The sequence below is a fragment of the Passer montanus genome, unplaced genomic scaffold, assembly GCF_014805655.1.
Source record: "Passer montanus isolate IOZ18808 unplaced genomic scaffold, ASM1480565v1 scaffold9, whole genome shotgun sequence".
In the NCBI taxonomy this organism is placed as follows: Eukaryota; Metazoa; Chordata; class Aves; order Passeriformes; family Passeridae; genus Passer; species Passer montanus.
This window is the reverse complement of record NW_024374367.1, coordinates 9,826,476-9,851,754: the sequence shown is the minus strand read 5'-3', so window position 1 is coordinate 9,851,754 and position 25,279 is coordinate 9,826,476. Positions and strand designations below refer to the sequence as shown.

Below are 25,279 nucleotides of genomic sequence, written 5' to 3'. Positions count from 1 at the left end.
CAGCTCCCTGTCCACAGCATTTCCTCCATTCACTATCACAAGATTTGCAACCCGCAGCATGGTAAGAAACAACAGACAATGCATTTTCCTTTCTTTTTGTAAGGCACTCTTTTGCCTGAACTTTGAATTATTCCATTGCTAAATTAATTAATTTCCCCAAAGCATTCTTGCACAAATGCAGCTATTTTACTGCAAGTGAATAGCACATTCAATTAACCAATAACTGAATGATCTTAATACACACATAACTAAGGAAAAACAAAAGGTATGTTCAGCCCAAAAGCACAATCTGATTAGAGCAATAGAACATCTCAGATACAAAGTTCTGTAAAAGACAAAAATGCAATTGCAACACAGAGCAAAGGCAGCTTCAGTGGCAGCTTCTCAAAGCTGGGAAAGCTTGATTGATAGACTCTACCATCTGCAGCTGCGCAAAAAAGGGCTACAGTAGCTGCAAGTTTATTTAAAGCAATTTCAGTGCACTGAGCCTACTTGTTCTCCTTTGAGAAAATAATATGATTTCTTCATAGAGCATGTAGTCTATTTATTTAAGCAGCAGTGTGCAAGATCTCTCAATCCTACCAGCAGTTCAGCTGGAAAAATGACACACCAGGGGGTAACATTTTATCAGGATGGAGGCTATTTTATAAAAACTGCCATCAGGTATAAACTGTTCTCATCCTCCGAGTTAAAAAAAATTTTAAAAGGGGCCAAAAAAAAAAAAAAAAAAAGATTGGGTCTCTTTTAAGAATTTTCGCAATTTGCTCAATTTACAGTTTTTAGGTAAAAATAACCATTTTGACTTAAGTAGGGAGGAAAATGAAATGGTGTAATGAAAAAATATAACAAGCACTACAGCCAGATCATCTTACAGCACCCACTCCTTGATGTACAGCTTCACACATTTGGAGAGGCTAAACTCAAAACTGTGAAACCACAAATGGAAGTTAGCTCTCTCATTTTCTTCTGCTCCTGGCTCGAATTTGGTACAAAACTGTGCAAGTGAGAAAAAAGTATCTCCAGTTTTTTTTCTTTTTCTTTTCTTTTTTCTTTTTTTTTTAACTAAAAAAAAAAGGCAATGAAGTCTGTTGGCTAAATAGGAAAATTTCCTGGGCAAAATGCAAAGGCTGAAAAGGAATGGCTCAGATGGACATCTGGAACTCCAGCATTTTGCAGGGGTTTAATTTAATTGCTCCAGCTAAGCTTGCCCAGGGTGCAGCAGAGATTTCCAGCCTTTTCCTCTTTTCTAGCCAGCACAAAGGATTTTGGTGAGAGAGGTCACATCAATCTCTCCTTTAAAATAAAGGAAAGGAATCGTCTCAGCTTCCCAACATCTTTCATTCATTCTACAAGAAAAGTCCTGTCTTTTTCTCTCCCAGCACAGCCCTGGGCTCCCTCCAGCCAGGCAGCACAGATGACTCAAGCCAGCATCTATGAGTCACAAACACAGAGAATGCAGAAATGTCAATTAAGTTACACAGTCACTTCCCTAATGACAACCACACCTCAGTTCACAATTAAATTAGAAATCCAGTGAAAACAAATTATTGTAGGACAGCTTCTTTTTTTTCCCCCTCAATCTTATGCTTTGAAAAATCAAATTCCAGCACAGTTTGTTTGCCACTCTTTTTACCTCATTTCTAAGGAGGCTGGTGGAAACTGGCCTCCCAAAACTGCAGCAGGAATTTTGCTACACCAAATTCCCCATTTCTAGTGCAGCATCCAAGGGCTGGGTGGGCTCTCAGGCTTCCAGGCATCTTTGTGGTACAAGGATCCAATGCTAAACCAGTGCTGTTCATTAATACTTTCCAGCACAAAAGGACAACTACAATACACCCTTGCATTTGTAATTTTTTTTCAATCAAGTTCTTCCATCTTTACTTATCTTTTTGTAAATTTTCAGTGTCATATAGTTCTTGCAGGTGTGTGCAGGCTATGAACTTGTACATTTGGTGCTCACAGTACCTAAGGCAGAAAGCACCTACTAATCCTCAGTTTCCTCACTTCTGACTCCACTTTCATGTCTGAGTTGCCTCCCTCTTCCATCACACACCTGCCACATCCTCCTCACTGTCTCTTTCCACCCAGTGAGCTGTTTCTGTCTCCTCAAATGTTACAGCAACCTTCCCAAACTGTTCCACATACACCCTTGAGCATCCTTCCACAGCTCTCCCACCTTTTCCTCTCCACCTCCTGCCTCTCCAAGGAAGTTCCTCTGCTCTTCCACCCCCTGAGATGTTCTTTATGGAGACAAGAAAAGAAGTAGCTTTGACTGCTGAGGATGGTGAGTGGGTTTGTCCAGGGGAAACCTGGAAGCCAGCAGACAGGGTGCCAAGGGTACCAGCTGCAGGACTGCCAGTGGGAATGAAGTGTGGGTGCAGCAAGAGCCAGCCACAGAGCTGTCCCTGGGCAGTCACAGCAGGAGAACTCCAAGAAGCAGGTGAGAAAAACGAGGCAGTCCAACTCAATCTTCTTCAAGCCACTGAATTAAGAGTGGCAGGATGTGGCCTGCATATTTCTTTTTCTCAGCTGCTTCTGAACTGCTCAAGTTCCTGCAGCAACAGAAGAACAGCTCAAGCCCCCTGTTTCACCTGGTGTAACACTAGACAAAACCAGTGAGGATTATATGTCAAGATGTTTATTTTTCTCTTGGTTAGCATGACCCAACAACTCACTTGTTTCCTTAAAAAACCATTTCAACAAGTATCATGGCTCATGTTTAGAACAAATGGGTAAATTTTGTGCAGGAAAAACAGCACTTAGAACACAAGTGCATTAAAAGCCTGGCAAACATTCAGTTTGTGGCAGCAGTTTCTTCCTCTTGAAATACAAAGAAATACAAAAACTAACATGACATGTGTGCTTGTTTCAAGATGTTCTACATTTCAGCAGTGGCAAAGTGAATGCTATTCAATCACTGCGAGTAGGTGATAATCTTAAAGCCACAGAACTCCTCAGGATCCTCTAGCCTTCATGTGTCTGCTCCATGGGCTTCTTACAGCATTCCTGTGCTCCTGTGGAGCATGACCTATCTAGGGAGGGCATTTTCATGCTCTGTCTCTGGTCAGGAAGCCCTCCTCCTACACAGGGTATAACTTCAAAATTGCCAAAATCTAAAAATTTCAGTGAAAGTTATCAGAGAAGAAGTAAAATACAACTGAAAAGGATTTAAAACAAAACTTAAAACAGGGTTAGAACAAAAGGTGCTCTTTGAACAAGTCTAGCCTGACCCAGAAGAGTGAAGATTCTTCCTGCAGGTGAATGTATATAGGAATGCTCTCAGGAAGATTCTTCCATCTCCTCTCCTTCTCTCTGAATTTGCTCGTCAGAAAACCTGGCTATTAATTTGAAGTGTTTCCTTATGTTTCCTTATTATTTTTTCTTTCTTCTCCCACCCAGCACTGTAACTCCTGGGTGTCCACAGCTCATGGACAGTGGTTATGACCTGATCCCCAATGCTGTGGCAGGTCAGCTTGACCATCCAGGCTCATGCATTGCCACAGCCCCAGTTTCGGTGTTGACCTCTAGAAAAGTCTCTTATCTCTCTTGTTAAGATCTGCCAGGCTGCATGGTCTCTTGATGTCACCACCCTCATACAACCACCTGCAACTGACACCACAACCAGCACCACCTTTTTCCCTGCCAAAAGCCTGATTGTTGTGGAGGGAGCTAAAGAGCCAAGCTCTGTGAAGGCAATCCACAGAAGGCTGGCACCCAGAGACATCTGCACTGCCAGGCTGCCCAGACAGTCGTGCCCAAAGTGCCTGAGACCAACACAGTGGCAATTCCAGACCAGCTGGAACAAGCACACCAGGAGCACTGCACTGCTGGCAGCTGTGAGGATGGAGAGGCTTTCCAGAGCATCACCACAGCCCAAAAGCCTCATGCTGGAGCATCCCATGTTCCCTGGAGTCTGGTCTGTGCCCCCAGCACACTGGTAGGATGCACCTGCACTTGTAGCTCTCTTTACATTCACATTTTAAAGGGGGCATCAAATAGATATGGCATGATAATGAAGGCATTAAAAAATCTCCTATCTTTAGGGTTAAGACACTATATGTCTCAGTTATATGTCTCAGATGGAATGCAAACTGTAATGAAGGAAGGAAGAGGGCACTTTCTAAAAGGCAGACATAGGCTGGGCACTTAGGACACAAATGCAGCATTTAAAAAAATTGCTTCTGACACAAGAACAGCTGACAGAGATAATCTCCACAGCCCAGCATGAATTTAGATGGTCTTTCAATGACTCTATTAGACAGGTGTGGTAGCAGCCAGCTGTACTGCATACACAGACCAAGTTTCTCTAAAACCTGAGTGCCCATATGGCCCTGCAGCACACTGAGGTGGTGCCATCCACCCAGACATCACCCTCCTCTCCCACCACCATCTGTCCACAGAGAGGGATCAGTATCAGCCTGAGGGGTAGTGCAGAGCTGGTCTAGACAATGAGTGAGCTCAGACTCCAAAATGATGGATGTTCCCATCCACAATACAGGGACCCCCAAACAGCTCGACCCAGAGAGGTTTAAAAGCCAGCTTTACTTCTGGCCTTTAATTCTCTGCTGAAGTCATGAGCACAGGCAAGTCAAGCCATAAGGCGGGGTGGGCTGTGTGCTATTAGGAAGGTAAGCTTATTATCTGAAATGTAATAAATCTCTGTAGATATCTGGAATAGCAGAAGGCAACAGTTTGCTCTGCTATATCACTAGTAATGAGTTGGCAAGAGGAGAGCATTCCAAAACGTTAACCTAAAGCTTAATTTCACTGGTATGCACTTTGGGAGAGTACTTAATAAGACTGGTTCACCCAAGATGTGGAGCTATCTGTCTGTTCATGCCTCCCATGAAATGCAGGAGGATATAAAAGATTGTGATTTTAGCAGTTTAGAATACAAAATGATGAGGAAAAAAAAATCTTTGAAAAGTGATTGATGCAGTCTAATCATGTTTCACACAAGAGCATTTCAAATTATGTTAGATATTTTTATAGGATCTAGATATGATAAAGTAGGTTTGCCAGGTAGCAAGGTAAGCAGGAGGGAGGAAGGAGTAAGAAAATAATAAAATTATTTTCTTGCTTTTTACACAGGCATATGGATAATGCCATACAAACCACAGATAAAATGCACCAAAAAAATTGCTAGCTTAGCTGTTAAGGTTATGGAGCTTTGCTTTCTAATCAACACTTACCCATAAAGCTGTTTTTAAATATTGATCTGATATCATGATCCCAAGGGAAAATAAATATCAAAAGGGGTGATTTAATTCAATCTTCATGGTTCCTGCATAACCATGATCCTATTTCTTCCAAAACCCAGAAAGCAGTAACTTAAGTGAAGCTTACAGATCAGCTAATATATTTACAGCCTTAAAATAACATGAGACACACTATAAAATACACTGAGATCCAAAGTTAATCTCTTTTAGCAATATTCTTGCAGCAAGTAAAGATGAATTTTACGGTGAAAAAAAATCCATTTCATCAGGAGCAAGACTGAGCTTTCTAATAACCAAGCTCCTTTCTAATGTGGTACATCATTTTACTTTTCTCATAAAGAACACTTTGCCAAATCTCCAGTTAGGCTTCATTTGATACAGCAGAGATGTTGCAAAACCAATACCCTCCTGCAGAAAGTCTCTTTAGACTTGATAATGACCACATTTCCATGCATTTTTGATGCACAGAAATGGTACAGTTACAATCAGCAGCTAAATACTGTTCTGATGGTGTCAGCCAGACAGCTTTTCCTTGGCTCCTCAGAGCTGTGAAGCAGTTGCAAACACCATAAGCTCATAGGAAAAATCCTGCTCCACCAAAACTCACTGTTCAGAGGTGCTGAACAGATTTAAGCAATCTTTATTTAACACGTTTCACTTTTCTGCACAGAATAAGATGGTGATTGGCATTCCTGACTCTCACTATCTCCAGCAGAGCATAAGAGCAAATCCCAGCTTCTGGGCTGGTTTTGTTCTGGAAACTGGTACCAGCACACCTGAACTTTAAACAAAGGGAGCTTTAAATTACTCTAACCAGGACCACTGAGCTCATTTGGAACTCATCACTTGGAACTCATCACCTTAGTCAAATTTGCGTGCTTTTCAGTGAATCCGAGATGTAGAAGACACCTCTGAAAGCTACTATAAAGTTATGCTGTAAAAGGATTCCCAGGTTTACACACCCTCAGCTCCACCCTATAAACCTGAAGATTTCTGATTTAGATTCATAGGAGGTAAAACATCAGGTACCAGGATTGCTCTGGGCAAGCTGCCATCTCAGCTGCAGAATTATTTTGGGGGTGATCTGCCATCAGCATTATCAGCTAAACCATCAGTTACACATACAAATGTCTACATCTGTACAAAGACATCAAGAAGGGACCAGACTAGATTATGATTTACTTTCATTGCCTTTTTTCTGACCTCTGGAATGAAAACCATGGGCTCAGAACGCCCTCAATAATCATCTCTCCCACAGTCATCCTGCAGCACAGAAACTACAGACGACAAAACCCAGCAACAACTCAACCCTCTGGTAGTAACCTTTAACACTGGATTTATAGTAATTTAGGACAGATGATAATTAAATTACTGAGGGATATTTTCCTGCATGCTTGCTCTGCATCATGTGTAACATTTAGGAATTGCACAAGAAACCACACATATCATTGTAACAGCCGGGGTGGTGCTCACACAGACACGCCAACCTCACACCAATCCGTGAGAGCCTGAAAGCTCCCAACCATCCTCTTCTCTCCCTTGCATGCTTTCATGCTTTCCCATCACTTCTGATCTGGGAAAATACTGACATTTCAGCCAGACCTGCTCCGTGATTTGAGTAAGGCTGGACGGTGTGGGCAGCACAAAGACACAGTCAGGATGACTGTATAACCACCTCGCTGACTGTACCAAAAATGGCACGTTCCATTTATTTGTACAAAGAGAGCCCTAAGTGATTCTTACATCTCACAGCAACCTATTAACAAAAAGAGACTTTGTGAATGGAGTATCTGGCTAAACACTTCAAACAAATACATTAATTATGCATAGTCTGTATACTTTTTCCACCTTAGGGATCAAACTGAAACGAGACTAAAGAATTATGTTTTATTTGTATTAAAAATGTATCAGCTGCTGTCCGAGAAGGTTTTCCAGAACATTTGGTATGCTACCCAGGAAATTCTGTCTGAAGCTTGTATTGTTTATTCTTGCCAATACAAGGAGAAACGTGGTGCTGTTATATCTGAGAACTACAGTAATAATTCTTCAGGCACAACAGCTTGTATTTAATAACTGTTTTCATCTGAGCCAGAAGATCTAAAGGGAAAGGAAGCCCCAATTTTACCCATCTATTTTATATATTCAAACTTTACAACCAATCTTTCTTTTATGGCACAAAGTGAAACTAGACAATCATTTATGAATAGATCCTCTGCTCACCTTTGCTTAAAATGTGCCATAACACTAACTGGTAACCAGAGACATAGGAAGACTTTGCAGTTTCATGGAAGACACTGAGGGCAAAAACAGGTGTAACTTTTCTAAGGATTACACAAATCCTGTTCAAAATCCTGCAGAACTGGGCAACTGTAGACTAGAGAACTGGAGTTTCCAGGTTGAAATGTTAGATTTCTCCATCTACGTCCCATGAATGTAAACCACATGTAATACATTTGATATTATAACCCTCTGAGAGGCAAATGGGTCAGACAGACAGATGAATAAAGAGCCTGTTTAAAAAAAAAAAACAACAAACCCAAAAAAACCAAAAACAAATTAAATTTTAAAATGAGGTGGGCAGACAGGCATAAAAAATTATCTTCCTGGAATCCAGGCTGGATGTCTAAAAACTGAGAGAAAAAAGGGACTTCCCAGAGGCAGCTGTTATATTTGGGAGAGAGGAGCAGAAAGGAGATGAATGTATATCTTTAGGTCTCCTGTGATTCTGTAACTAAGATCAATTTCAGCAAAACTCTTCAAAAAGTTAGATAGCAAAAAAGATTCTTTATTTACAGCTTCTCTCTTTCTTAAAGAAAAGGTCAAGTAAAAATGCACCGGATTTGGGACATGTAAGAAGGACAGGGAAGAACCAATTGTTGGGTATCACAAAGCCACAAACAAGCCACATTTGATGGCTTCTCAGTGCTCAGAGACACAGAGGGGCTGCTGTCCCTTCCCTACAGCAGTGATGGAGCCTGCAGCAAGGCTGGGGGTCTCTCCACACTGTCCCAGCTCTGGGTTTGCTTTGTGATGTTTGACACAGTGACCAAGTGATGCATCAACAATGCACAACAGAGACCAAAATGCACAAACTACTACTGTAGTTAGGGAACTAATTTTCTTTTTAGTCTAATGATTATAATCAGTAAACTTCCTGAGTCTCAATCTTCCTGAACCACACAAGGGGTGAGATTATAGGCTGACAACTGTAATTTTTACATATTACGCATGTAAGTGTCATTTGCAGGAGTCTAGAAATGAAAACTCCACGAGACATTTTCAATAAATTTAAAAATTTTTATGGCATGGCTACAAAATGGTTTGTTTTGTTTTTGTTCTTTAAACAGGATATTTTTAAATCACAGAGAAGTAAATTACTGTGTTTAAGAAGCTGACATTAGACACTATAAATATTCCTAAACTGATTCCACTTCTGAACATCAAGGGTGAGAGAAAGGAAAGGGAAGAAAAGAATACACAAATGCATGCTGATCAAGTTCTTAAGGCAAGCAATTAAAATAAAACCACTAAAATGTAAGGGAACAGTTATGAGAATTAATGCTAACAGGTTGGTATGTAATTTAATGAAGCAAGTTAATAATGGCATCCTGCTTGGGATTAATCTCAATACATTTATCAATTAAGAATCATTCAGAAAGAAAAAAACCTGCAGGTCAAAAGCATTTACAATGTTGTAAACTGAAAGACAGTGATCCTAACATTCCAATGAACATTAAACCAGAAGAGCACGGAGATCTATTCCCATGCAACACATACACCACCTCTCAAGTTCAAGACCTTGAGGACAGACCCCATAAAATGTGCGGAGCATTTTTCATATTTTTCAAGCATTGCAGAACTTTGGAGTCCAAGTCCTCTCAACAACAAGAAAGTTTGCAGTTCTTTCCTATCAGCAATAATTGTGAGTTTTCCAGTAAATAAATTGGAGCAAAGGACTGTGATTTATCACAAAAGCAGAAGTCACTTGGTAACCCATCCCCACTGTTATCCCCCCTCCTTGCTGCTGCATCCAAGCCATCCAGCAAAAGTTGTGAGTTGTGGTCTCAGACTTCATAGTTAAAAAAGCATTTACAGTGCATTTGAGGGAAGGAAAGGATCTAATTCTAATTCTTATCTTCAATTAGATTTTTTTAGATGCTTTGGAAATTCATTTCCACAGGTATGTCTGAGATTAAAAACAAAATAAAAGCCAAAGACTCTCTGTGCATTCTGGTATTTTGCTCTGAACTGTAAAAAGAACTGCATGGCACTGCTTTCAGTACTGCCCATATCCTTTAAAACTCAATGTAACAAAAATGCTTTAATTGAAAGTATTGCATTTTGGAGGTCATCAGACTTTTTGCCTTAGTGGAAAATACCATGAACAAGTTCACAGAGTGAGGAGAAGAAGGGAAAGGAAGACGATTGCTTGGGCACTGAAGAAGATAAGTGCACATAAGGTAAATTACCCTTCTACACTGCACAGTCAGCCTGTGGATAGAAAGTTTCAACACAGCAGGTTGCAGCCATCATGATCTAGAGACTGCAAATGCCTCTTGGCAGAACACAGGCAAGCAGAAGTGGAATGATGTGTTTGCTTCCAAGAACGATCTGTTTCAGCTGCCCTGTCAGTCTGTGCCTCCAAACCCAGCCCCGCTTTCGCTCACACATTTGTACCTCATTCCTCCGAGCAGGCTTGCTCAGGATGTTCAGGCTGCTGTGTGAACACCTCTGCTCTTCACACTCACAGCCACAGCCACATGAGCTCCTTCTCATGACAAGCCATGACAAGTGTGCAGCCATGTGAGCAGGCGCCTGAACCCACGGCACCCTGCACACAGACAGAAACTCTGCTCCTGCCTGCATGGGATGTGACATCAGGGAATCCCAGGCTCTGCACAGTAACCCAGCAGCAAAGGTGTGTCTCAGTGCTGCTCTCACTGCACTGTAAGTTTGGAGAACTGAAGCATACCTGGTACAAAAAACCCCAGGTGAAAGGGCTACTCTTTCTTCAGGGCAATTCCTCTCACTTACAAAGTGAGTTTCTTGAGTCCAGCAGCATTGAGTGATGAACTGCTGGCCTCACAGACCCCTTCCTCTCCCTGAGCTCCCCAAACTGCTCACAGTAAGGTCCCAGGGCTCACACCTGCAGTCTGCCCCTTCCTTACCTCTTATCTGCCCTCCTCTTTGAGAAAGGGATGCAGCTCTGCCCTTCTCACAACTGCATCGCCCCCACAACTAAAAACCATTTGAGGCCTCTCTGCTAAACTCAAGACTTCATCAGGATTGTTTGCCTAGTGCTCTCAAGAGTCAGCCTTCTCATTTATGTACCAAAATAAAGGATGAAGAACATTACTAGAAGAAAGCTTAATTTAAAAACAAAATAAAAAAAAATCTGTTGTAAACAGTAGTTTTACTATTAAACGTCATTTGAAACATGACTAATCTGGGCAGAGGTATGGATCAGAAGAAAGTCTCATTGTTAAGCACTGGAAATTTAAGAAGCACCAAAATTGGAGATATACAGATATATATTTTACTCTCAGAGTTATTCCCCATCTGTTCTCCTTTTCCTTTCTTATTTTACATAAAATATTCAAAAAATATTCATATTTCCCTAAGAAACTTTCAACATAAGTTGAAATTAAAAATCAGAATTTTGAGCTTAGTTTTAAAAAAAAAATTGTTTTCTTTAATGGAAAGGGTAGAATAGATTTTTTTAGAAACAGTTTCCATGAATTTTTGTCTTCTACCCAAACCCTCCTCCAATCAAAATGGTTTTAGAGGAAGTTAATCAGCATGAGCACTTGTTATTAGGCATCCAAACTTGAATATTTTGACTAAAAAACACCTCTGGACTCTGGTCTGTGCCACTGACATACTGAACTCTACTCAAATCTAACAGACCTTAAGAAATGCTCAAAATTTTGTATTTAAATTCTCCATGATGCACAATCACTTTTGGCAATTTTATCTCCACTTATCTGGGGAAATTGAGGAGAATCTTTTTCTGTTCCAGAGATGCTTCCTACGTCACTACACCCCTTGCATGTGCTTGTGCAAGGTGTTTCTCAGAAAAACGAGCTCTGGTGCTGCAGTGTCCATATCCTCATGCTTTGGCTGTGTCTTTATGTGTCAGGGCAGCTACTTTGTACATCTAGACTCTTTTTAAACCATTTAAAGGCCCTAGTACTGCTTTTATTAGTGACAACTACTGTTTTCGAACAACTGCAACATTTCAAAATGCTGCAAAACTGGACTTAATAAAGAAGAATACATTTCAAATTGTTTCGCTTGTCTTCACTCACATAGAGAGTTATTGGTATACAGCTACTGAATAAGGAGCTGTACTTATCTTCATGGTATGAAGATAATAAAAATACACCTGTACTGATACTAAATAACACTGCTAATCAATAACAACAGTTTTATTATTCATGAGCTACTATTAATAAAACCCCATGGGCTCTAATGTAACCATTAAAAGAATTAATACCGTAATTCAATTTTAAGTTCTTTACATCTATCTGAAGTCTATTAAAATAAATGAAAAGTCTCTCAATGACTCTAGATGATGCTCTGCATGTTAATGATGCCATGTGTTATTTTCACTCTTGCAAATCACCTTTAAGATATTGCCTAAACACTGGAGTACTGATTATGCTTCATGTGGGTGGATATAATGTTCCAAGAGAAGTGCACACCTCTCTCTCCATTCTCATTGTCAAAATCAAATTAGTTTTGCTCAGACTTTCAAAAATCATTAGAATAAAGGAGAGGAAGAATCAGAGAATTTCCAGGAATTGAGATGGGGACATGGGAGGGACCCTGTCTCCTACTGGATGGATCACTGCAACACTGAGAGGAATGGCCATAATGTGTCCTCCTGAAAAACCTGTCAGAAGGCAAGGTCTCATTTGTCACGGCATTCTCTCCTTTGTCTCAGGGGGATTTTGATTTTTGCTAAAATAACAACTGAGTTCTCTTTAACAACGAAGAAAATCCAGCTAGAGATTTCAGGCCAGCTCATCTCATTTGCAAATTGACAATATTGCTACAGAGTCCCCAGTGTGCTATTTTGTGTGAGACCCTCCCCATGTCTATCCACAATGAGATACAGAGATGAGCAGCTACAGCAGCTTGTATTTGCAAGAATTGTTTCTTAGTTTAGTAATTTTTTTTGTCAGATCAACTAACCAGCAGCACACAAACAGAAATAGCATTTATCAACAGAGCTTAAAATGAAAGTAATGAGAAAAGCACAGCTTTAATTACAACAAAATTCCAAGTGCCTCAATTATCCAAGTTCAGAACCAATGTACTTTACCTGGAAATTACCCCTGAAATAATGAATTCAATAAGGAAAATTCTTGTATAGTCCAAGTTAAATTATTTAAAAAGGAAGAAAGAGGGTACTTAATTATTTAATGTTTCACCAATAATTATATAGTTCAGTATAATGTTCACTCACTGGAGAACCTGATTTTCAAAGGAACATTTATGAGCATCAGTCAAACAAAAAACACCTGCCAAACTATAAACTCAGCCAGTGTTGTGCACATTCATTCCAACACAGCATTACCACATTAGCAAAAATCCAAGTCTTAATGGCAAATGTATCCAATAAATTATATTAAAATATTTACATAGAAAAGCATGCATGATAGAGTTTTCTAGTACATTTGTAAAAAACAGTATGACCTCTCTTCCTACAGTTTTAAAAAGCTGAATTCTAGGTAAATGAGTTCAAGATGGCACCAACGCTCTGGAAAATAGAAGGCAGTAGTACTCGAGCAACATAAGCTGCCAATCAAAGTGTAACCATGGACATCTTAGGGACATTTCATTCAAAAGTCACTAGGAATCAATTTTAAACGAAAGCTTTAAATTAGGTCCATGAAACACTAGCCATGGCAAGTTTATCTGCATGGAGTCCTGGGGAGCAAGGCTCAGGGAACACCAAGCATTTCTCAAGAAAAAGGTTTTCCCAAGTCACAGATCAACAAGCCCAGCACATGATATGCAGCTGAGGGGGCTAAAACAGCATCTTGGTCAAACACAGCAGGGATCTGCAAAGGACCACCATCATCCATTAATAACCCTATGTACAACAATTCAAGCCCTGTGGGACTAGCTCTGGAAAATCCTCATGATGGCCAAAACAGCAGCTGTCACACTGGTGTCCCCAAAGTTTACTTACAGGTGTCAGAATTCAGCACATGCCCTTCTAGACTGGGGCCTCTGGGCTTTACAAATCTTCCTCAACTGTTCTGTGTCTTGGAGCAAAGCTGCCCAGAAGGAAAACCTGATACACTCATGAGTTTAACAGCACAGCACTAATTTCTCATTTCAACCCAAAAGAAAAGGAAAATATGCCAAAACCCCCAAATCATTTCCCTGCAACCACAAAACAGGTCGCCCCTGGGTCACTTTGCCAAAGAATTACTTTGACCCCACTCTTTGGAAAAGATCAGAGGGTGTCCATCAGTAATGGCCTCAGATTTCACAGCTCCCAGAGCAGAGGAGCCCAGCTGCACCATCACCCAGAATTTACAGCCTCACGTCCTGCGACCTGCAGGGCTGGAAATGTTGAGCAGTGCAGATTTCTGCTTCCCCGAGGGGACTGCAGCACTCAGTAGGGGTCTTGAAAAGCCTGAGGTCTCTGACAATCAAAGATGGGGGTTTTAAGAGCATAACACACTATTTTAAGTTATTTTAATGGTTCCCTTGGAATACAGTAAGCGCAGCACTTTGCAGGTGGGGAATAACACAGTCCCACCACAATTTTAAGATCCTGTAAAAAAAAAGGATTTAGGGAATACAGTCATGGGGCAGTGCTTCACATGGCTGATGTGAAGCCCATCAGGACAATTTAGCAGTTAAATTCCAGAGAGATGATGCCACAATATGCAGTGAACACCATGGCACAAACCCATGCTCCTTCTGACATGGCACACACCCCAAACCCACGATACTTCACTGTGGTATGAGCCAGCCTTTGGTGGTTCTGCTTCTAAAATTCTGTCTTGTATGGCCAAATTCAACTTGCCCAAAGCTTCCCATAGTACATTGAGATTAAGAAGTCTGGGGAATCATCATCATGCCATGCCACTGTAAATTATCACAGCTCCACCAACTTTGCCCTAATATGAAATGCCACAGAACTGCTCAGAATCCAGCAGTGATGAATTTAACATGCCTCCTTCCACTATCCTGATGTCAGCAGAGTTACAGCAATTTATGCAATACAAGGATCTGTCCTTTTCTCCTTATCAAAGCATTTGATCAAAATCAGTGTCATGCAAAAAGACAACCTTACTTAATTTGAGCAGCAGAGTCAGGCTTGTCACTCTAACATCATAAGAAAAAGGGAGGTATTTACATATGAGTACTTGCATATTCCTTTTTATCTGGCTTCACAAAGATAACAGCAAGATCACTTTCTTCCTCAGTAAAAACTAGTGTGAAACCTCACAAAGGATCAGCATTTTCCCTTGCTCTTCCCTCCCATCTTTCCTCTCTTCTGAAAACCAAGACCTCAAGACATTTCAAATCTTCATTAGCTCCTTCTCTGCCTGCAACAGCCTGGTGGTGTGGAGTGGCTCCACTCCCTCTCTTCAGTTCCCCTCCAGTCAGAAAGGTAAGGCCCTGTTTCTGATGTGAGGTGACAAGGGGCTCACACTGCTGAATGCCACAGGTGACACTGCCATCACCAGCAGTGGTCCCTGCCCCACGCCGCAGATTTGGAGCGTGTGGAACCACAAATGAGCTCACCCAGCAGCCCCAGATCTGCATCTCTCAGGATGCATTTCAAACAAGTGGATGCATAAATTCACTCATTTGGAAATCTGGTCTGTTCAAGAACTTGCTACTATGACAATTTAGAAGCTGCTACAGATAAGATTGATGAAACATATTGATTAATTTTCTCTCAAGCTACATTTGAATTTTGAGTTTTCCCTAAACAAAACCAGTTGGGGTTGGTTTGTTAGTATTCCAGTGACTGCAGCAATGTGCTTCAGCAGCAAAGGAAGTTCCATGATAAATGTGTTCTCCAGTCTGCATCTGTAGAGTAGCTATAAAGTCAGAACAATCCAGGCAAAATTTTTCATTATGTTTTTAAATATACTTATTTACATTTTAAATCACACATAGACAATATGAAATATCTTTCACTTAGACAGGTGGGAACAAGAAAACAGATGCATCCATTAAGCTTGAAATAATTCAATGAATTAGATAGTACTCAGTGAACACTTTGGTTTATGGATATAGCCTTTGTTTTAACTTACTTGAAAAAACACGGCCATGGCTCCTACCACCCTGTTTTCTAGAACTGCTGTTCCAAAACTGTCAAAGTCATCAGGATTGTAGAAGTAAATCTGCATCTGCAAAAATTAAAACCAACAACAGAATCACATTAGTGTTGATTCATACAGCTTTCACATGATGTAATGCATACAAGGTTGTATGTAAACCCTGTGTTATGAACCTGAGATAAAGGCATTCTGCTGAACAATTGTTTAACCAGCATCTTGATTAATAGCATGACTGCCCTGCTGGGACAGTAAGCAGGGAACAGAGTTGATGCAATGCATTTTAATACCAAATCCAAAGGTAAATAGTATGGCCAGTCTGTTCAGATGTTAAACTTTGTGTTTTCTGCCAGCATCTCTTCATTTCTTTGCACATTGAAGACTCATCTCCTGCTCTGTTAAATGTGCTAAACATATTTATCTCAAAATCCATAGAGAATTTTGAAAAGGATTTCGATGTTTAGAGTTATTCCTTTACTCCTAAAGTAATTTGTAAGATAAAAGTCTGTCTCCATAGCAATGCATTTTTATAAGCCTCTGATATTCAGGTCTATCAGTTAAGGTCACACTTCTCTCTGTCTTCAGTTAAATTTCATGACTTTTATTTCCAAAGCGTTAGTACTCTGCAAAAAACATGAGACAAAAGCAGGTATATTGATATATTTTTTTTTAATGAGTAATAAATATTACTCATGTAAATGTGAGAACAATGATTACCCCAAACTAGCAAGTATTGGAGTTACACAAATAGAAGAGGACCAAGAACAGCTTCCTCTATACACTGGTAAACAATCCCACTGCACCACTCACATGCCATGAGTAAGGGCAGCCTACCCAGGCCTGTGGGTGCTCGTGCTCTTAATTTCCTGTACAGTTCTTGTTCCACTTCCCACAGCAGCTGAGCTCCCACTTCTCCCAGCTGTCTGAACACACTGCTGCTTCTCCAGTAGTTGTTCAACCCCTCCATTCCAAAAGAAGCCCCTAGTGTTAGTCCATCTCTATCAGCCATGATTTGCCTGTTTGGGTTTTTCCAAAATAGTGCTGCACGACATATCCTACTGGATTCACAAATGCACCATTTTTCCCATATTTTGTATATGCCAAGAGAGATTATACCCTTTTATCTTGCACACATACATTCCTACTTGCATTAACTGATTCCCAAGCTTCTGACTGTATATACTGTCTGTAGTGGATAGGTACTTTGCCAGTATTACACAGTTAAAAAAACATCACCATATACATGAAGGCCAACATGAAGGTCAAAGCATTCAGAGGAACATTTTTCAGCAGGAGAAAGACCACACCCCAAATAGACCACAAAGAAATGAAAAAAATTGGCACTCACACTGGCTTTATAAAATTTGAAAGCAATTTTCTTCCCCTTTTTTGGCCTTCCTATTGAAAGCATTCAGGGGTAGAGGTACTTTTTTAGAAGGAAGACCACACTCCAAATAGCCCACAAAGAAATGAAAAAATGTGGCACTCACACTAGCTTTATAAAATTTGAAAGCAATTTTCTTCCCCTTTTTTGGCCTTCCTATTCCCAGCATAGTCATAGCACACACACAGATGCTGACAGTATCTCACAAAGGTGGCAGTGCCTCCAGATTCTGACAAGTCGTGCATTGAACAAATGCAGAGCAAAGTACAGCCATTCATTGATGTAGAAATTAGAAACAGTTTGTTTCAGGTAGAAATGCTTAAACTTCAGTTTAGCCAGCACAGACCAAACCTGGCAAAACACTCACAAGCTACATTTTGCTAAAATTATCTATACCTTACATGAAACATTTCACAATATATTCCTCACAGGAGTTTATGAAGAAAAGCATCACTGAGTGAGTCCAGCATATGCCAAAATCATTTTGGATCCATTTTGCTCACGGCATTTTAAGGAAATTAATTTTTACAATGCACTCTTGCGTACCAGTGCAAAGGGCTTTGGTAAAAGAGTTTTTCATTCAGATCCCTCGTCTTAGCAGTTTAATCTCATAGCCTAATCAAGAACCACATTCTGCCTTGATTACCATACACATTGGAGCATTTTACCACTGCTCCCTGGTGTTTTTCCAGAGAGCGTGGCTGCTCTCTCTGCATCCATCACGTCAAGGGGAACTGTCCTGTATGAAAAATTATTGTCATCTGTCATGCAGTAGCTTCCTTATGTGCTCATACAGCTACAAGGAACATTTTAGGAATACAATATCTGAGGAATTGCTATTATATAATTCACACACACATACCCTGCAAAAACAATGGTAAAAAGACAGTAAAGTTACACCCTCAAAGCCTCATGGTTCAGGCTGCTCATAAAACCACACCTGGACACCGCTGAGCATTAGCATTATGGCAATTTTCTAATTATGTGATCACATATTGTTCTCTTCCACAATACAGCCTCATCACTTTTCCCCAATTTACAATAAAATGCAAATGTATCCAATGTATTTTTGTTCTTTTATTCATAATATACATAATATTGAATGCATTTATCAGTAGATAGTTAATTTAATATTTTCTATGGGTGGGATAAGGTTCTTTATGTACAAAGTGGGAATAAGACAGTTAACTGTAAAATTAATTTCACCGCATACTTAAGTGGCCTAAACATGCTAGAAAATTTTCATTATTACTCCTTATTATATAATTAGTGTATACAATATATGGGGCACTTTGCATATAAATGACTTCTACTGTCTCTGCCTGGGATGTAAAAAGCAGCAGCACAGAATGCAACAAAGAGGCTTTTAAGCTAAAGAAAATTTGGATCGTATTATAATATGCTATTTGTGAAATGCAGAATGGAGAATCACCCAAGCTTACACAACCAACCTGATCTATGGCACTGACTGATTTCAGCCCCATACAACAGCATTTTTGCACATTTTTGCATGTGATTCCACAAAATCACAAAATTTACAGGCTGAGAATCCTGCAGTGAAGGCTGAAATGCCCTTTGCAGTGTGACAGTACCTGTGTGCAGGCAGAACGCTCTGCTCCACACATCCCTGCTGACTGTGCTCCAAAGAGCCTTCCCCATGGCACAGGGCCAGGAGGGCACGAGCATCCTGTTCTCTGTGGCACAAGAGATGAGATTTACAAGGCTTTCACATCTAGTCCCATTACAACTAACAAGGCAGGAAAAGGCTTACACGGCCTTCCTTAATCTCTGATGTGCAACATGGCAGTGCAATTGCATTTACCTTGTAAAGAGGTATCATAAAAACCATGTGTGTCCAAGCAACTTGAAATTTTCAGTATTTTGGTAAAGCCAAGCTGAGAAAAAACATCCCTAGTGAAACAAAGGTACTTTTCCTGCAGGAAGACACTCTCCATCCTAAAACGCTACCACTAATACTACTGCAACTACAGAGCTTTACCAAAGCAGGGAGAGGGCAAGAGCTTGATTTTAATGGGAAAACCTCATGCTTTGACACTCTTCGAGCTATAAAAGAATTGTTTCCAAACTTGAGAGAGATTTGCTGTGCAGCACAGATTTAAGCCTGAAAAAATATCACTGAGGGCAAAATCTTCAGACTGTTACAAGTGCCTTAAAACACAGGATTAGGGAGAAAGCCCTCACTCTGCCATAATCCAGGAGATAATCACTAGTCACCCTGAGAAAACATGTCATGTTTTCTAGTTGCTGCTGTCCAGGAAGATCCACTGGCCAACCATTACAGTTTCCAACCATTCCAGGTCTGTCTATTCCCAGCCTACAACACTTAGACAAGTGAATACACACTTCACATCCAACATGTGGGTGATTTTCCAGCCTGGAGAGCCTTTGCCTCCAAGGTCCTACCCCTCCACCATTCCCGAGGGGCAGGAACTTGCCTCCTCCTCAGGACAACCTACTCCCTGCAGCAACACCTTTCTTCAGCCGTGTACTTCCAACCTCTACAGAAATCTGGTGTTACCCAGACCTGCCAAATGTCTGTGCTTAGATTTTGATGCCAAACTGGGCTGCCACCACGCTGATGTTGTACTGTATGCTTTCAACCTGTACAGAAACCTGGTGTTACCCAGACCTGGCAAAATGTCTGTGCTTAGATTTTGATGCCAAACTGGGCTGCCACCACGCTGATGTTGTAAGGACAGGCTGTCCAAAATGTGTGTATTACTGAGAAATACTGCCCACCAGAGACCAGTTCTGATTTTATTAAGTGCAATTGTCTCTGAATGACTAAACCCTCATTATGAAAAGTCACTGGCTTGCAAGAGCTAAGCCTGCTTCCAGTGAATGGCCTCCCCTCACCACCCATCCAGAAATAAAAGGCTCGGTCTCTCTGTTTGGCATGACAGGCATCCAGACAGAAATCACCATTCCCGTGCATGACATCTCTTTGCTGTCATTACCCCACTACAAAGACAGAAAGTTTACATCCAATACAGACTGTCATGGCCAAACTCATTCAGCACTTATGAGAGAAAAGCCACAATGAGCATTTGATAGATCCCAGAAGATGTGAGTGAGTTCAAAGCAATTCTAAGAGACTGGGAACCAAGCAAGTACATTTTCCATAGACAGATGCCAAGTATTTTAAAAATAAATAATTGAGACTTTTAAATTGGGCTGCTATCACCCTGTGCAACCTCCTACAGCAGATTTCTCTTTAGATTAAAAAATGAACAAAGGCTCATTGTGCTGTCACAGATGTGGAGTACAGAATATTCAATAGAATCAGAAATTCGGGTGCAAAGGAAAGGATCATCAGAATTATCTTTCTCCTCATTTCCTTCCAGCAATCCAAGGACTACCGTGCAATTTAAAGCATGGTAAAAAAGCATAAAAAATAGAAGGTTTTATAGACCAGCCAATTTTTTTATGAATTAGGCAGCAGAATGCAGAGGGAGCAGCAATGTGGATTATTATGTAGTGTTTTAGAGACTGAGAGTATTTTCAGAACAGCACAACACCCAGGCAGTGCAGGTAGATTGCAACTCTTTGCAGAGTGGTGAAACAAAAATTGTGAAATGTTTGCTTTAAACGATGGAGTTAGGCACTGAATATACTAATTCTTAATTAGTGTCTTTGCTGCTTACATTGTAAGAATAAATTATTCTCAGACACTTTTACAACTGGATTTAAAACCTTTTGCACAAAAATAAATCCTCTGCTAAGATTATGAATCATACATGACTTTTCTTAATTGAAAGCTCACATGTAACTTACTTTTGGTTTAAATATGTGCATAGATTTCCAGTGAACTGGATGATGTGATCCATTTGGCTGGAATTAAAATTTTCTACAGACATAATGTAATCTTCACTGCAGCACTAAAAATTCAAAATAACTGTCCTGCAGTCAGTGTGTTTACTGGAGTGTGAGATGTACACTGGGGCAATAAAGTCTAATGTTTGACTTCTCATTATATTCTCTTTAAAAAATCCATAAAACTTATCATTTATAACATATTCAAAATCTGCTTAGGAAAGGCAGGGGGAAGAGTGAATCGTGATGTTTTCCAGTTCTCCTACCAGAGCTTGATGTAATAACACAGAGTATATTGCATTCTTTTGAAAAGATAAAGTTGAACAGGAGCAGATAATGGCATGTTTTTCCTGCCTAGTCTATTATTCATCAGTGAATTTTTAACTATAGTTAGGCAGGTAGAGAGATGTATTTTGAATGTCATAACTTGGTATTCTACAGTGCCTAAAAGTGTGCTGGGTAAAATTGCAAAACAAAGAGTCAGACAGGGACTTTGTCCCAATGTAATTGCAACTTGATAATGAATACAATGCTAGGCTGAAAAAAATGAAAGGAGCTGAAACACAGGAAGAGCAAGATCATGCAAATGAAATACCAGAATTTAACTCAATTTAGATGTTCATATCCCTCAGAAGTATGGCAAATTTCCCTTTCATCATCTTTAACAGGAAGCATGAATTCTTGCTTTGTTGTCTCCAAACAATGCAGTAGATGTACCTATGCTATAAATTGAGACTAAGCAATTTCAGAGTATTTTTCAACCTGAAGGGTGGTAGGTTTTGCACCTTCTGCCCAGAAGTCTGCAGAGCATTTAAACTTGTGAGTGGTCCAGTGACAGTTCAGCAGAACAGGGAGGAAACCCAGCACTCCTGGGATCACCCTGGGCTCCCATGCATTGCTGGATCACACCCACATCTTTCAGTATCTTCAGTGTTAAGTCCTGACCGTTAAGAGAGAAGGACCATGCCAAGACAGAAACTTCCCTGATTTCTACTGCCAGAAATAAATACCCCTCAGGCCTGCTCCCATCCCTAACACAAAAATCCATCTCGTGTGTACACAGTGAGTCATTACACAAGCAAGGCCCATTTGATGCTAAGAAGCTGCATGTTGCATTCATTTGTATTACCGTAATATGAAAATAATGGTGTCAGTGTTTATGCTTTCCATAACGTGAAACTTTTTTGCAATTGCTTTGTACTCCGAGTAACAGCCATATGATTCACCATGAAATGAAGTCTGGAAAATCGTTTTGGATAAATGGAACTATAAATTCAATAGAATTTCCATGACAACATAGATTGCAACACTCCACCACAAGTGAAATGTTATAAATCATTCAAAACCAACAAAAAAATCAGCAGTAAGTCTTCTCTTTCACAATGCACAAGACCCTTGAATTATAAAGCTGTGGTTATTACCTCCCAGTGCAATGTCTCTTGTTTCTGATCCTCCTTCCTCTGTGTTACAAGTGTTGTTTCATATTTGACCTCCTTCCAACAGGAGATTATAATATTAACACTTTAGTACTGAGACATAAGCAAGAACTGAAACATAACAAACAGGAGGCTTTTTTGAACCTTTCTTTCTCATCTCCTAAAAATGTTCAAAATATCTTCATCTTGTGGTAATTGTACCTGTGTACCCAGATATATCAGAGCATCTTGTTAGACACACAAATTTAGGAGGCTCTTTTTCTGGAAACGTGGGTGGTAACTGGTGCAATAGGCTGCTCAGTCAGCTTGTGAAAGGGATGTGAACCACATGTCCAAGGGATGGAAGAGATCCAAGGAGAGGAGGTAAAAATACAAAAAGGCTAAAAGATTGCCCCACACAGTATTGCTCATTTCTACCCTTCCATCAGAGGATTCCTGACAAATGGTATTTCACTTCAAGTCCGAGGAGCTGAAATGATGTGATTCCAGGAAAACCTTCACTGCAATTTTAAAATCACTGTGGCTCTTGCTTTCATGCCTGGAAGAAAAACTTAGAAAATGCAAAGCTCTTTCCTTCCTGAAAAGATTAAGAAGCCCATGAAAACACAGAGAGAGAAACAGTTCAGTATTCTGGTCTGGTTTTTTGGGTTTTTTTTGTGTAAAAGTAGGAATATTTCTTAAATATCAAGTCTTTTGGTAACTTGAGAAGTGGCAACTTATTAGCCCTTGGACTGCAAAGGCTATTAGAGTTTCTGCTATCTTGCATTGATCACTGCCCTTTTCTGGGCCTCAGTTCCTCATGTGATCATTGCCTAGCCCTTCTTTAAGTGGAAGTTTTATGAAAAAAATTTTGAAAATTTTGAAATTAATGGAAAAAATGACACACAGTTGAAAACCATACAAAATTAAGTGCCACATGGAGTGTTCTTGAGGGAAAAAAACTTTAGGGTTACTGTTAATTTGCTTGATATTGCAATAGGGAGAGTCACACAGGTACCTCACGGAGAGAGTCCATTGCCTCCTTAATACTGGTACCAACTCCAAGCAGCTCATAACTGACAGGAGAAGATGCCACGAGAAGTTGTTTGTTCTCTATCCCTGAGGTGTTCCAGGCCAGCCTGGACAGGCCTCTGGATAACCTGATCCAGTGGAAGGTGTCCCTGCACATGGCAGGAGCTGGAATCAGGTGATCTTTTAGGTTCCTTCCAACCCAAACCATTCCATGCCATGTGGGTCACATCCCTTTTACGAGCAGAGGTCGCAGAAATTCAGTGCACACAACTGATGCAGGGCAGTGCACCCACACACCCAAGGGCATCTTCCCAGGCTCTGGGAGGCCAACTGGTGTCTTTCACTGTCTTTAACTCCTCTATCAGAGACTTTTTTGTGTATTTATTGAGTAGCTCTGAGTCTCACTCACAGTGGCATTGTCTAATGGTGGCATATTCCAAGTAAGACAGCAGGAGCACACAACACTGAGGCAAACATGGTTTCCTAAAACTGCAGAAATGGAAAAATTAGAGGCAATACTTAGCTGCTGTCATGGCTGAAAATCTGAAACAGGCAATTTAGAAAGTGGCTAAGCACCAAATGACACAGCAACCCAAAAACAAGCTGGATGGACTAACTGTATGAACAGAATAGCTCTGAACTCCACCCAAAAGTGGCTGTTTTAGATATCTTCTTAATCTGCTTCCAATGGCCTTCCTAAAAGAAAAAAAATCACTACTGAAGTTTTAAACTTCAAAACATCCAAACTGCCCATACTTCAGATAATCTTTCAGGAATCCATTTACTTTCTTAAATACCAAGAAGTGCTGCCAAAATGGAGAGAACTGGGATTTCCTTCCAAAAATACTCCAGCACTCTTGAGGAAAAACAAAGGAGCTGCACTTGAAGAATAAACCCCACAAAAGCATACTTTTCCTAGCATGTGTGATTAACACAATTTCATATCCCATTCACTTTAAAGATGCACTAGAAGAAGTATTCATTCCTCTGAGAGCTCACGTCTTAGCACAAATTCCTCTTTTTGCACTGTGGAATTCAAAATGTCCTCTGTGTGTGGTCTTTTTTTCTTGATGATGGGTTTTTCTTCTTCTTCTTTTTATTTTTTCAGTAGGAGAAAGCAAGGTCTTCCAAGAGGTTTAATGAACTTCCAAATGCCTCAGAACAAATTTTGAGGTATTTATAGTTTCACTCTGGATTCAAAGCTATGCAGCAGATGGGGCACGTTTTCAGCAGCATTTTGCTGGGCGAAAGGCCATTCCTATCTCTGAGGGGATGTGAAATCCTCCAGGCTGTACACTTGCAGAGTTATTTTTATTTATCAGCTGTGAAATAGATGGACAGTTAGAGCAGAACCAGGCCAGGACAAGAGCTTACTTGGAGGGTAAAAATAATAATGGGTTTTCTCATATTTTGCAGAATACACCTCTATCTAGACCCTCATCACAACCCTCTGCCAAAGGCAGAGCAAACAGAGTGCTCAGCACTGTTCTCAGTAGCTACTTGCAGATTACTGGAGGGATGTGACAGTCTGTGCTGCAGGGACAGCACTGGTTCTGTCAAAGCTGTCCCATTGGAACATGTGGGATTTTTCCAATGCAGCTGCTTAATGTGGGTGTTTTACTTCAAGATTCTCAAAAAGGTTTAATATGCAAAGAGTGAGTACACTATATCCTTTCTAAAACTCAGGATCTCCTGAAAATACCTCAAATTGAAATCCTTCCCCACCATGGGCTGCTTACCCAAATTCCCCAGTATTGGAAAACCTTACATGTAATATCTCTGTACTGTCTCTAATTTTCTGGGTTTCTGTACCCTTACCCTCTGCCTCTTTTACCAAGTAGAAAGTGAAATCTACACACATCTGGAGTGCCGTGTTAAGAAATCTGTGAACTTCTTTTCGTAAGTGTACAGACACACACACAGAGTAGCTGAGTGCAATCTTAATGGCGCCAGGGTGTTAAGGACATGATTCTGGATTCACACTAACAAATCAAAAAGAACTAGACTTCAGCACAGCAGGAAGCAAAATACTCAGGCAAGCAGCAAAACTGACAGAAAAGTAAAGTGCTGGAAATCATG

At 40.4% G+C, this 25,279-nt stretch overlaps 1 protein-coding gene across 1 annotated transcript in view; it reads right to left on the bottom strand.

Annotated features, from left to right (window-relative positions):
- The window catches only part of PTPRG (protein tyrosine phosphatase receptor type G), a 392,251-nt gene that overhangs the window by 119,276 nt on the left and 247,696 nt on the right, over positions 1 to 25,279 (bottom strand). Inside the window, exon 5 of the mRNA XM_039734146.1 lies at positions 15,512 to 15,607. Within this exon, the coding sequence (XP_039590080.1) occupies positions 15,512 to 15,607 (96 nt within the window). The remainder of the gene's footprint in view (positions 1 to 15,511; positions 15,608 to 25,279) is intronic.